Here is a 14730-nt window from a genome sequence, read left to right as displayed (position 1 = left end):
TATATATTTGTTTTTTCTCTCTTAGTTTGTTTGTTTGATTATATAAAGTGTCTTTTTAATATTCGATGTGCGAACTTTTCCACTTTATATACTACAATAATGATTTAATAGAAAAAAAATGTCGTATAAAGTACATGATCCAATTATGTACACAACATTTTTTTGTTAGCCATGTTGTGCTTAAAGGCATTAGAATTTGAAATTATGACCAGCATACAGTATTCGAGACAATACATGACCATACGTGATATTTAATGATCTATCTGTAGTTACTGTGATACTCTGTGAAGTTCACAATATAACCACGTTATAGTAGTACACTCGGGGAGAAATTGTGCGTGGCTCCATGCATCGTGTTTACTATAGAGGTCAATATATTCTTCATACTTGTTGATGCGCTTTTTTGTTGCCCGAGGCAAAGTATATGTTACATGGTTAACTTCCAGCATTATTGCTATTGAATCACTGTTTACTGAACTTTCTCCCGACAAAAAGCAAAGATCATTACAATTGTTATTGTTCAAAGCATGGATTCGTCGACCGCTGTTGTCATGTCTGATCCGTTCCTCATCAACTTCATTCCCTGACTGGTACTATACGTGTCGCTCAGATTTGTTGGTCGTTGAGAATCGACCCGTTCATCGTGCGCCCCTTTGAAACACGACAGCCACCGAAGGGCCTTCCTGAAGCCGCGCCGGAATCTGTAAGAGAATAATAGCGTTTCACTTATTCTAAGACATACTGAAAACGTCACTGTCATGTCACATACCATTTTTGATTTTGAAATGTTCACTAAATAAGTCATCATATCCGCCATGTTGTCTGAATACGTCAATGTTGCCATAGGTCATCAAATCCGCCATTTTGCGTAATAGTTACACCACAACTTGAAAGGTAAATTCTTACGTTTGGAGTTTTGCGAAATCTTGATAACAAGTATAGCAACTTCTTTTAAAATGTGATGACCGTGTGCGTCGAAGAACAACACCGAGAATACATTTGGGCTTTTGGTAAACTAATACGCAAACGAATTACTGGTTAGTGTTCGTCTAGGGCATTTTTTCCCTTCAAGTGCACTTGCGTGTATTCGGTTTTCTAAATTAGAGTGACATCGCCCACATCGGTATCCGTTTCCACCAACATTCCCACTGTTACTAATACGCGTACTTGACGTTCGTGGATTAAATTGAATTTATATGTGTAATCGAAAAAGCAATTTTAAATTTCAGAGGTGTCATCATCGACAGTATAATAAATAACATAAATCATGTAAGGATTTAGCCGCTGGTAACACAATACTAAAATTTAGACCACATTCGCACACTTAACTGTCTACATGATTGAATGGTTTTGTTTGCGCCACCAACGCCCAGATCTCTGAAGACAGAGGTTGTTATGCATGCATTACGTAATGTACTAAAACAAGTGCAGAAGCATAAGCCGGATCCTGATTGGTTGGTAGGAAGCGTATTGGGGACTTGAATGTAACATGCAATGGTTTCAAGCCAAATAAGTGCATTCACGATTCAAGATATTTTACGAGAAAACTAGTGAATAAATATTCAGAAAAGTGCGCTGGAAACAGGCAAAAACGATTCAAGAAAGTAAAAGATAAAGTGGATATAATAATGTATTCACACATTTTGGGGGATTTTGCAAGATGGACGACTGGGATCAAATTGAATTATCACTGTACGCTACTCGTATGTTAGAAATGAGGCAACTCGTCTTAGTCAAGTCGCCAATGACGAATTGTTAGCAAAATGGAAAATAACTTACACACAGTAAACAACGCACCAAAATGTGTTAATACTATCTATGTATTGTATATGCAACTAAATGAATACAAGTCGTTCAAGGAAATTGAATGATAAGGAGACAGTGTCATTTATGAAAGAAATCTGATTAACATATAAACTAACTTATATGAACTTACTTCGTCATGTAACTTTTTAAAGCCAATCAGCTCATTGAAACTACTACTTCACAAGAAGCTATTTCACTAATGCCCCAATAATTTAAAAATAAGCAGACAACCTGTTACTTAATAGCATTTCAGACACAGAACTAAAACCTGCGTGCTTTCAAAAGAATAGTCATGCAATTTAGTCACACTCCATAAAGGGGCATAACACGTGGGACAAAAAAAAACGACCAACCAGAAACGAGCTTTGCTTTCACACTCGTGACATCATCTTACTTCTGATCGCGGACACGTCATGTACTCGGCTTTTGTATGTCACTTTAGAGTATCCCAACGATTTGTTCCATTCGTCCGAGGTATAGTGTACACCCGGAAGCCATTGGAACACTTTCTTGAATCCTGTTCTAAAGCTATAAATGAATGAAGTAAAGCCTTGAAATGATGATAGTATAGGACAAAGAGAGAGTTCAATTTAATTGTACGAAGAAAGAAATCTGCCTATTATGAAAAGTAGGAATTTAGACATAGTAATGCGCTGACGAGAAGTTCACCGGAAACATTGACTGTTTTTACAAGAATAAAGCAGTTGTATGAAAAACGGACTTCCTTTAAACCAAAACAATTTTTTTAATGTATTCTGAGTTTGTTCCCAAGCAGGATGTTTATTATGTAGTAGCCGTTAATGACGTCGATAATCTCCACAACCTGCCGCAATTAAAGCTTCAAGTACTTAGCTTCATATGCTAAAGATAACGTCATTACATAGTTACCAGAAGAGATATGATGTGGGTGACAACTTACCTATCGTTCAGCCAACAGTAGATGAACGGATTGTACATTGAATTGCTCATTCCCAACCAAAACACAGCCATGTAAATCTCGCGGGCATTAGGATGACTGTACAATACATCGCTGTAGCTTCGTCCCAGTAAGAAGTAGATATGAACTGGAAGCCAGCAGATTGCAAAGATAACAACGACTAGAATCATCATTTTCACAACCTGTATACAAAACGGTTAAACGTCATTACATATCGCACATTATTAGTTTAGGTCACACGTACCGTCGTCCGTTGCAAAGAGGAATACTCACACACATATAAGTATTTTTGATTTCAAATTAAAAATGGTAATTCCAAAATAAATAACTGACTGAATGAATAATTTAAGGTAATGCGCAAAGGCAGAAACTAATGAAACAACCCGATTCATTGCCGCATCGAGGGAGATCTCCAATTTATATCACGTGTTAACATCGCAGTTATGGATTTATATAAGTTTTCCCTTACTGCAATAGACATGTTTCCCGTATAAACTATCAAAAGTATTCACATGACTACTAACACTCGCACTACAGTCATATGAATATGCAAACAACATCCCAGAAATATATATGGTAGCACACTCTGAGAGTGTTAAGAGATGACTTTTTAAAAACACTCCAAATCTGACGAACGACTACAGAAACATAATGTTTAAACAGAACACATTTAACCACACTACTACAGTCGCCAAACTTATGCAGTACACTAAACTGACGTCTCTGGTGGTCAATATCTGCGGTTAAGATTACTAGTAATTTTATGACCCAGGTAATTAAACTGATCAACTAACTCAGCAATTTATCTGCACAACTCCTCTGTCGATGTGCTATGTAATGTATTGCGACTACAGACGTACATGGATTTTGTTTCCATCATGTTTTAAACGATGTTCTGTTTATTGGCATTCATTGGCGCTGATCACACATGCCATCGGCATAACTTAAAGAGCCTATTTTGGTGTTTGTATTTATCAAGTTATGTATATTGATTATAAATTTGAAAAAAATAAAAAAAATGATTATCTTCAGAGTTATGATGATTTAAATATGAGAAACCATAAACCTGCGAAGGACTTCCATTTGCGCCATCTTGCCATCAAAAACGCCCTCATGAGGTATAAACAGGTAAGGTAAAAAAGCATGATGACGAAATAGTATCTGATTAAATATAAGCAACTCAGGGAGCCATAGCTGGCTGGACTGGTGAATTGACTTCAAGTCGAGGTTGTTTCGACGTTTACGTTAATGTTATTTACAAGCGTATCAACATACAAACATTATGGATGTGCGATTGATCGAGACAGGCATTTTGTTTTGTTTTTTGTCTAACTGTCTAATAAATGCTGTTTTCAGTACTGCACTGTGCAGCATGCAAATTATTCAATTTAGTATAGATGCTGGAGTATGCAATCTTGAGTTCGTAGGGTGGTGGTGGAAACATTTTCGTCCATGTATTCACGGGGATGCACTGGCAAATCATGGGACAAGCGTCTCAGGAACACCAAGCAGATTGTTCACAGACTTCAATGTAATTTGAAATAAAACTATCATCCGAACGAGGGGCATCGTCGACGATATACTCTCATCACTCACACTGGGCTGATCTGAATCTTCACAGTATACCGTACTTCCCTGAACATGTAATGTAAAGTAAGGGATGAGCTTGTACTCGAGGACCAACTCAGAAAAAATGATTTTCTTTTGGGGTTAAACAATGTAACCATCTTGCAAACAACGAAAAGTTATCCAAAAAAGTTATTCGTTCACCACGCCGGTCTCGGGAAAATAATACTTATTTTTGAAAAAAAAATGCGTCATTGATTTGAACGACACTTACAATGAAGAAACAAACATGTTCATAAAAAAAACACACATTTTATTACAATACGAGTTACATACCGTCTGAATTTACGGTGAAATAATGGGTAGGATCTGTGAGGAAACAGTGGACGAAGGCATTTATCATTATCTTCGTTTTGGTATGTTTTCGATCGTACGCAAACTCTCGACGCAAAGCAATTTTCCACCATGAGGTTTTTCAGCACGATTTGACCTGGAACAACTTCCTTCGACATAACAGGTCATGTCTTTCATTAACCAATCAAAATGATGTGTCGTAATGATGAAATTTTCCGATTATTGACGATGATTTTTTAACGCAATGCGGAAGTGAATTACCGCAATGTTAAAATGCGATCTGTAGCACTGATTGCAACGAAAAAACGATGATTTTTCCCTAAAAACTGGCGAATCGCAATTTCCGAAATATAAATGACGGTTAATAGTAACCGTGGGTAAACTGAGTGTGGAGGAAGAATTTAAACACCTTTCTCGGTCGCCAACATGTCTCATCGTTCAAACCGTAGGCCTTTCATGATAGTCTCAAAGTAAACCATGCCCAATAACCAGGTACACGACTTAACGATCATATTTTTGCCTTTTCGAAAGCTACTACTCAAAGAAATAGGGATTACTCCAGAATTGCAACATCGGGGTTCATCCTGAGTAAATGACAGAATAGAAAGCATGCGAACCACATTGTGTACGTTCGCCATGCACTCTGAAATTAATGCGAGTTTTCTCATAAAACTAAAAGCATGAACCAAATTACCATGCCATTCACGATTATTATGAAATGAAACACACCTTTTAAACGCATATTATAATCGTGAATGCTCTCAACTCAATAAATACCAAGTAAAAATATAGGGATGGGCTTCATACTCGAGAATGACTTACGATCAGGGAAGTACGGTACTTTAACGCAATTGGGCTTTCACTCTCAGAATACTGTGGTTGAAACGCATAAGGCTCTAACCCAAGTTTTAAAAAGCACATTGTGCATATAAAAGTTGAGTTTATACTAGTAGTACACAATGCTTGGCAGCATGAACGGCTATGTACAATGGCGTATACGAACGTGATCAGATACTAAAACGTCATAGCTTTGATAAGTACCCGGATGTTAAATATGTTCGTTCGTTATTTATTCCCCTCCATGAATGGCCTCCATGGTGTTTAATTGCAAGCACTTCAAATGCCTATCCAAACTACAGTTATAATTAAAACAAAATTAAACCACTGCAATATTATTTCGAATACAGTTTAGAATATACACAACTATAAATTAAGGCCGCATTTAGGTTCGCTTTAAGTTTTTAAAAATACAGACAACCGCGATATTCGTGACAATATCCCGCCTTGTCTATTTCCATTTGATATATGTTTTTATTATTTCGTTCGTAATAATGCCGTTCCTAAATCCTAGTAATAACGTGCGGAGATTGTAATTAGCTCGGCGTGTCACTCCTATTATTCAAATGCTTATCGCCATTAATTTTGAATGCCTATTTGTGGGACGTCCGCTCTTAACATTAACAACATTATATAATCTGATCTGCTGGGATGTTCAATGCATGCAATGGTCTGATAATATCACGTATACATGAAGTACATACTACGATGTTTCAAATATTCAATGGTGCACTGATCTGATATTACAACGTATACATGAAATACATAATATGAGGTTTATATTATTCAATGATGCATACATGTAATGTAACAGTTTATAATGTTCAACGGACAAACTGGTCTGATAATGTCACGTATACATCACTTACATGTAATGTTTCTAATGTTCAACGGATTCACTGATCTGATAACATCACATATACATCTATTACATGTAATGTTTCTAATGTTCAGTGGGTGCACTGGTCTGATACTGTCACATACACATCACATGCATGACTAGTAACATAATGATCAATGCACCATCTCGATGACGTGGCGGTAAACGCAATATCGGTGAAGAGAGAACAAAACTTCGGTTACTCATGCTATAAGATAAATAATTGTAATGGAAAACGTTCCGAAAGCAATAGCAGATGCCATGAAAATATAATTGATCACTTGAATTTTGCAACACGCGATAATGATAATGGTAAATTACTGATTGTGTTTTTCGCACAAAATGGTATGTCATTCTGCAGTTATGGTAAATTTTGCAATTGATTTTCCGCCAATTCATCGTTTAAATTTATATTATTTTTAGTCGTTATGATTTGTGAGCGAAGTATGGTCGAACGTGTTTCGTTTACACCTTTGAATAAACAATTAGTGTAATATACCACGATATTCATGAAATAGTTGCGAATAAAAATAACATCGGAATCTCCCGCAGCAGAATTTTCACTTCAAATCAATTAATTTGTTAACGCAGTGTAAAACACCAGCTGTTACTTTGATTTCACTGTCGTGTCATATTCAGTCTGACAGTGTACTGTCCAAAAAAGCATATTCAGCAATGCGGAGTGATAGAAAAATAGAATTATTTCAAGAATTACACAATAAGTGATTGTGTCGGGGTGCGTCATGCGAACCAGCATATTGTGATTGTTTTCGAGCATTGTAAACAAACACTAAAACGATTTTCCATCGGCTGTGTCAAGACAAACCGACAGTGCCGACCGTTTAATCCTCTTATGACAGGATGAAATCTCGTAATTATTACAGATATGGGTTTTATTCTTACATCAATGGTGTCTTATACATGTTAACATATTTATATATCTCTGATATTACTGAGAGCGAATGGTATTGTGTAAAGACCACCACTAAACAGTCCATAGGCGTATGTTAACGTTCGTTTCACCAACTCAACAGTATTTTGTTGCTATATTACAGTACCTAAGTTATTCACAAGTAATGACATGTTCATGTGATCATTAGCAATGATTGTTCGTACGTCAGCTCCAAAAATGGTTCACAGTGCTGTCTTGAGCGATATCAAAGATGGCGGCCATCTAATTGACATATCACGAACACCGTTTGATTGTTATTGCCAAAGAGACCTAAACAAATGTGAATAATCCAAACTGACCTAGATATCACTAATTCAAAGAAAATTGAGACACTGTGTTCGAATTTTGCGGAATTAATTATCAGGGCAACAGGAAATTGATTTTAATTGTCTCGTTCCAGTAGCTGGTTAGCCATATTTACTGCATAAAGAAAGCATTGTAACTATTCTGCATTCATATTACATATAACTGTTACGTCATAATGCACGACGTTTCATTCTAACGTCAAAGTTAGTGTATACCCACTCTTTCCAGAATTTGTGTATTGATGTGTATTCTGTAAATGCTTTGCCCCTTGTTAGTGCAACTAAAACCGATTTATCTTTTGTATGTGTGCAAGTGCACGCGTTTTCTATATACAACTAAAACAATTCAAGATATTTACTTGTTTTCAGTCAGATTGATTTTGTTGATAAGTAAGGTTACTCCGTTGCAACGATTATCTAAGAAAGACTAAATGTCATTTGTATACGACAGTTGTTTGCCAGGAACTACTGGCATATGGTACACGTAGTTGATAACATGTGCATATACATCGATATACATCTGTATCACGTATATTTATTTGTGTCTGTGAATTATAACTACGATTCTCGATATGTTATGTTATTTCTACAATATACAGACCTTTCTTTTTGCCTTTAACTGCTCTCTGTGTCTGTTTGATATCTCCCCAGGTGCCTGACTGCCCCATAGCTTAATACCAACGATACTATAAGACACGCCTTGAGCAATCAATGGTAGGAAGTACGTGGCCACCATGAAACTGAAGCTGTACCTATATATATATACAAAGAAGAACATTTTGTACGACGTTGTAACTTCCTGTCGTATCCATACCGCGGAAAACAAGAGTTAGTGAAACAATAATTGTGTCATGATCTCATTCACTCGCATCGTGGTCAAAACTACTTCGGAATTGAGTCAAGAGTGTACGTATCAATGCCTTTATGTACAATACAAAATTAAGAAATTGAGATTCGTGGGGCATAGCGAAAATTGCAACTCTAGGAATCTGTAATATAAACAAAATTTCAATTTGCATACGTTTCACAAGCCGTCATCTGATATTAGTCGATATATAGACTGGCAATACTAAACGATCGACGTGGTATTATAGTGATTTTTTATTCACGGGCAAAATAAAACAAAACCCCTAACATTTATTGAACATTTAACTTCAAAACAACCCTTAGAACCTCGTCGGCAGGTCAGTTACACTGGTTCTCACTGCACTGCAACTATTACAGCATTCGTAATGCACATTCTTCATTTAGAGCATAGAGTTATAGAACATGCATTTTTCATTTACACTATCAATATGTCAATCTTTGACTAGTTCTTTATTTGATGGTAGTTTTAATGAAAACGTTTAACTAACTATTGAAGATTACAATAATATCCAACTCTCTGATTAAAGTCAACTCATTAGCTTGAAGGTATTGGGAACGATGTCACTGCGGTTGTAGTCATCAGACACGTTGTTAAGACTGCATTAATAAAACGTATAACTATCTTGATTTAATACTGAATTCTTTAAATAGAAATTACTGCTTCATTCAGAGTTTTTTTTTTCGTCTTTACACAACTGCGTCGATAGGTTGGTTTAAATGTGTGATTACAAAGGCGGGCTGTCGCCTCCTATAATGGTCCAAGTTGTTGTGAATAACGATCATTATTTTAATTTCATACGTAATAATCGCCTCGTCAAGCATATACATACAGCTACATTTTACAATCACTTCGTCTGTGCCAAATAAAACATTTCGCCGTTTTATCAATATATTTTATATTACAGCTGTGTGTTCTTGCATAAATTATAGTATCGTGTACAAAGTGCCGTGAAAATAAATGGTCGTCATAAAATTATACCTCGGCCTAACTTGTGTAAAATGCAATTTTATCAAGTAGATACAAACTTGGTGTAATTATTGCCGTATATGCAATCGCTAGCACGAACTATGTGCATTTATATTTTGGTTTTATCTATCTCTGAATATGAATTGAGAAGGAATAAAATGTATTTAAGAATGATAAAAACATTATTCGGGAAATTGTCTGATGCTGAGAATGTAAAGCAATTGACAGATATCATTTAGGTTAATATTTAACTTCCGCTATAACTCGCATTCCCACTGTACTGATACACGTACAATCATTTTGTAATCTCAGCTGCAAAACGTTCATGAATAATTCAAACTTTGTCATTTCATGATAATACTAATATATCATTAGTATTCCGACCCTCATTTTATAACACATTATAACATGCTGTTAGAAGAAAACTTACCAAAAGTACCAATCTCCATAATTTTCCTGGTCGGGCCATATTGTAGCACAGACTCTTCGTACGTAGATGGGCGTGTCTGTTATCGCAAGAGGAGGACATGCCCCAAAGTCGATATTGGTAAATATAAGCCAAGGCAGGGCGATTGCGGCTGACGCAATCCACACGACAGCGATAATCGTTTTAGCGAGGACCTTAGACATCCTCGGTCTCATGGGGTGAACTATCGCGATATATCTGTCTATACTTATAGCCATTAGAGTGAAAATACTTGAAGCTACTGTCATTGGTGAAATAAATCGTACGATCTTGCAATAAGCATTCCCAAAATACCAATCGTTTCGAAGGACGTACGTGAAAGTGAACGAGATATTGAAAATTGCGTTTAGAGCATCGGCGAGAGCTAAGTTAACGATGAAATAGTTGGTTACTGTTCTCATACGGCGATGGGCGAGGACGATCCACATAACAATGCAGTTTCCCACCGCAGCGGTTACAATCATCGCGCCAAAAAGTAAAGTCCATATAAAGGTCTCGATGATCGGCTGCTGGAAATCTTGACATGTTTCGTTCCAATTGTACTCGTAATCGTATTCTACTGATGGTGCGCGTGTGGAATTAATAGTGAACTTCAAACTTGCAATGTACGAGGAGGACAATGCCATACTTACAAATTTGTGCCTGGGTACCCAAATTCGGCTTATGTTGTTGAGTAAGAAGACTTGACAGACCAAATTAAATACACCTTTTATATCTCTTTTCTTTGAAATATAGAGATCTTAACGTCTTAAAACAATCCGATGGTCTACCGATTACGAAGGTCAGGAACGGGTAATGCGCGATGATTACCTTCTCAATAATTGCACGCTTTTATCATTTGGCTGCAAAGTTCATTAATCACGCTAAATAGTCAGTCAGTGGTTGATCCCACTATAAAAAACATCACCGGCCTATATAATCCGAGAAGTCCTATGATCCCTTGAGTAGAAATTGTGAGTAGAAAATGAACATTTACGATAAATCGAAAGCTACAGCCAACAGTATCCTTGAAAACAAATTCAGCGTTGATATCCACCTCAGACTTCCCAGACGCTACAATGTAATAGCGATGAATTCAAAGGCTTCACGATATGACAGCTGTAGCAGGCAAATGTAATTAAATGTCCCAACTAACGGTTATTGACTGCAGGTTCTGATGTTCATCCGTATCTATGGGAATGTAACAACATAATATTGTGAGCAGAACGGTAATGGCGTACATGTTCCTATACATGACACATACACAAGATAACTGGATACCGTTGTTATATTTTTATTATATATAATGCTCACTTCAATTCGTGGATAAATTGACGAATTTCGGTCGACAGAATACATTATAATGATAGTTTATGATGCAATAGAGCTTAACTAGTCCCGAATTTACATGTTATTACGACGATAAATAAAACTATTGGATTAATAAACAAGAAACAAGCATAGTTAATGTATGTATTGAAGGAAAATAGAACACACATTAGAAGTACAACTTTAGGAGTGACACCTACAATGTTCTAGGTAGCCACTACACAAATAACAATCTCACGAGTGTTACAGCTAATGACACATCAACATAAAAGTAATACCCGCCCTCGAAGAGTTACGATGTGTTTTATGGCAGACATTAATAATTAAAAGACGAATTTGCACCATTTACAAAAGAACATAGCCAAGCGACAAAGTCCTTGTAAGCGCACATTCGTTTTCAAACAAAGATAATAATCAAAAGACTGATATATACTATTTACAAAAGAACATAGGCAAGAGACAATGTCCTTGTAAGCGCACATTCGTTTTCAAACTAACGATCAATATTAAACGGGAGCAGATGCGAAGTTGTTTTTTAAACTAAGACATTGTTATTGGTTCAAATATGAAAAAAGCATTTCACTTAACTAGTGTACAAAATATGTATTAACTTAATATGTTCAGGTTCAATCAGAAAGACAATTACAAGAGATTGCGTGTCTACATTTTCTCATGTAGTCAAATGTTCCGTGTTCTATTTACTATAGAATACAAATACAATATGTTCACACGTGCATCTTAATTATAATAAGTAGCATTACGCCACAATATATTAACATACACATTGAAGATATACATATTTACACTATTAATAATTAATGACATAATTTTATAAACTATTTATTTTGTGTGCGTGAATGCTTTAAAATTGCACAATATCTATGTTTGACGAATGAGTCTTGCTACTTTAAAAGGCATAATCCTTTTGATAATTTCACTGATCCCAGAGATTGTCACATGGCAACAGCTGCACTGCACATCAGACGTATTGCGAAATTATCAATTGTCATTGCCCTCTATGTCATTCATGTATTTAAGTAAATTGGTGTGGTGACACAGTTTTTGCTCAAAACCTGGCTCATAAATTAGTTGTGTGTTCTTAAGTTCAATCAATACGGCCAGTATATACCCACATGTACTGTAAAACGTTTAACTTTTTCAGCCAGGAAGTTTCACGATTTGAGCATTTGATGGTGTTCGTGAGGACATTATTTCGCGAAAGTCACTGATAATCCGATTACCAGAACATAAATAGACGTTTGTCTCGTCTGAATTTATTCTTCCACGTTTATCAATTATTGATTAAGGTTTGAAAGAACATGAAAAGTTTGAAAGACATGACGTATCTAGTAATTGTTACATGTAGCTTCTGTTAAACGTCTCAAGTGGTTATCCATGTTTTGAAGTTATTTAAATATGTAGACACGCTATATTTGATGTATTTGTTTGATTGACATAGAATGACACTTAATAATTAAAAAAAGGTTCGTCATAAACCAGCATGTCATTCATTGTAATTATCAACATATAAAAGTCGCGTTTGCTCATTACTTATGTCTGTTTTAAGACGAGCGCAAAAATATGTTAGGGACCCTTAATGGCAACCAACTGTCTTTCACTGTTGTTGGATTATCACATTTAATATTATAATCACATTGCTTTTGTAGGTAAACATAAATCTGATTTCCTTTTCATTTTGCTGTGAGTTTAATTGTAGTGTTCACGCACGTCTTCTTAGCACGGGCAAATCTGGCCCGTTTATAAGACACGGACTAGAGCCTTAGCACGGGCTAACGAAATATGCGTGAACGCTTAAACCGGACAAGTACCCAAAACGCCATTGTGTTCAATGTTCATGGAGAATGTTTACTATTATCATCAACCTCGTATTGCCCGGCCTCGTAACGCTATGGGGATCCCGATGCGCGAGCCGTGCAATAATTTTCCATATCACGCCCGGCCCACGTTTACCATATTTGGTAAACGCGTCTATTTCCTGTTTACTTTCTGTTTACAAACAACAAGCGTGATTTGAGTCTGTGCTTCGATAATGGCATTCTCCATCCCAGAGACTATGTGTCTTTTATCACTAAGCTAGGTAGTCGCCAGGGAGGGAGTTGCGGCTCGCTGTGGCTCCATAGGTCAAAAAGACTCTGCAGGGGAGAGTGCGATAATAGCTAACGATATTATTCTGTAGATGGGAAATATATCGAAAGACTAGTTGGATTCATTTTTACCCTGGCGAAAGCCGACATTCCTCCACAACCAATCATAAATATAATTGTTCACAAAAACGTATCAAGTTTACAAGCACTACGATACTCACATTCAGCTGGCATCGGTGTTGCTGGATACACCCAGCGACAAGAGACGGATCCAGAGGGGGGCCGGGGGGGGGGGGGCATGTCCCCCCCCCCCCAAAAAAAAAAAAAACGCATGACGATTCATATCATCTGGATTACGCATAGCTTATCTGCGATTTACGCTCCGTATATCTTAAGCGAAGCTTGGACCCCCCCCCCCCCATACACATTTTGCTGGATCGGCCACAGCCAGCGACACCGATGCCAGCCGGGGATGCCAGCTGACTGTGACGATACTGTTTCTCAACGGAAGATCATCGGCGCATTTCAGATATTCTTAATTGAGCTACGCCAGAATCTGGAACTGTAAACCAAACTGCTTCTTGTTAAGCTATTGTTTCTCGTTCACCGACTACGGATAGGTTTTTTTTTTAGCCAGACGAACAAAAAATAACATGACTAAAGACTTGTGTTCATATAAGGTATATGATAAAACATTTATGGACTGGATACGGCTTTTGCTGTTCTCGACCGTACGGCTTACGCGCCCTCGCAAGCTCAAGCGCTTCCGCCACACGACCTCGGGCCGCAAAAGCCGTATCCAGTCCATAAAGAATATTATATTCATTTCCTTATGCAATTTGCCACATGATAACCACCGAGCGATATTATTCTCGTGCAAAAAATAAAAACTGACTACTTACTGTTATTCTGCAATATGTATTTTCTGAATTTGCTTTGGTGTTGTTTTATAACCGTATAACTAATATGTAAACCTTCCTAGTTACTGTATTGAGCAAGTTTGGGCGTTCCTTAGCCCGTGCGTGAACGCAATCTCGTCTATTCGATATTCAACATATGAGATTAGCTTAAATCTTAGATCGTACTTCGTGAAGAGTGAACACTACCAATTACATATACTTGGATGAAATTTTTAAAATTTGAGAAAGTAAATAAATTATAATTACGACATTGTGCAGTTCTGGTGTTACTTTCGCACGTGAATATTTTGGAATTAGGGATGAACATATTAACACAATATTTATTGCTACACTCATGTTATACTCTGCACAGAAATAGCATTTTAGGACTAGTGTTACGTAAGATACAGATTCAGTGTGCTATGGTGGGTAGCTAATGATACAATTGTGGGATATATTCAACAGTGCTCATTTTGGTTCT

At 36.8% G+C, this 14730-nt stretch overlaps 1 protein-coding gene across 1 annotated transcript; it reads right to left on the bottom strand.

The window, feature by feature from the left end:
• Window positions 1-221: 221 nt before the first annotated feature.
• Window positions 222-10563, bottom strand: LOC100370610 (tachykinin-like peptides receptor 99D). The gene is made up of 4 exons (XM_006817313.3): window positions 9902-10563; window positions 8239-8389; window positions 2726-2925; window positions 222-701 (listed from the first exon to the last, which is right to left on the bottom strand). The coding sequence occupies exons 1-4, from the start codon at window positions 10561-10563 to the stop codon at window positions 521-523; spliced, it is 1194 nt and encodes a 397-aa protein (XP_006817376.2). The 3' UTR covers window positions 222-520.
• Window positions 10564-14730: the final 4167 nt, after the last annotated feature.

Source organism: Saccoglossus kowalevskii, chromosome 19 (genome assembly GCF_978046115.1).
Source record: "Saccoglossus kowalevskii chromosome 19, keSacKowa6.1, whole genome shotgun sequence".
NCBI lineage: Eukaryota > Metazoa > Hemichordata > Enteropneusta > Harrimaniidae > Saccoglossus > Saccoglossus kowalevskii.
This window is presented reverse-complemented; position numbering and strand designations above follow the sequence as displayed.

Excerpts from the sequence above, each read along its gene's own strand:
- LOC100370610 (XM_006817313.3), bottom strand. The coding sequence starts at position 10,563 with ATGGCATTGTCCTCCTCGTACATTGCAAGTTTGAAGTTCACTATTAAT. Across the intron at positions 2,926-8,238 it reads AGTTAAAGGCAAAAAGAAAG|GTTGTGAAAATGATGATTCT; the intron begins GTCTGTATATTG and ends TTTTGTATACAG. Across the intron at positions 702-2,725 it reads TACTGTTGGCTGAACGATAG|ATTCCGGCGCGGCTTCAGGA; the intron begins GTAAGTTGTCAC and ends ATTCTCTTACAG.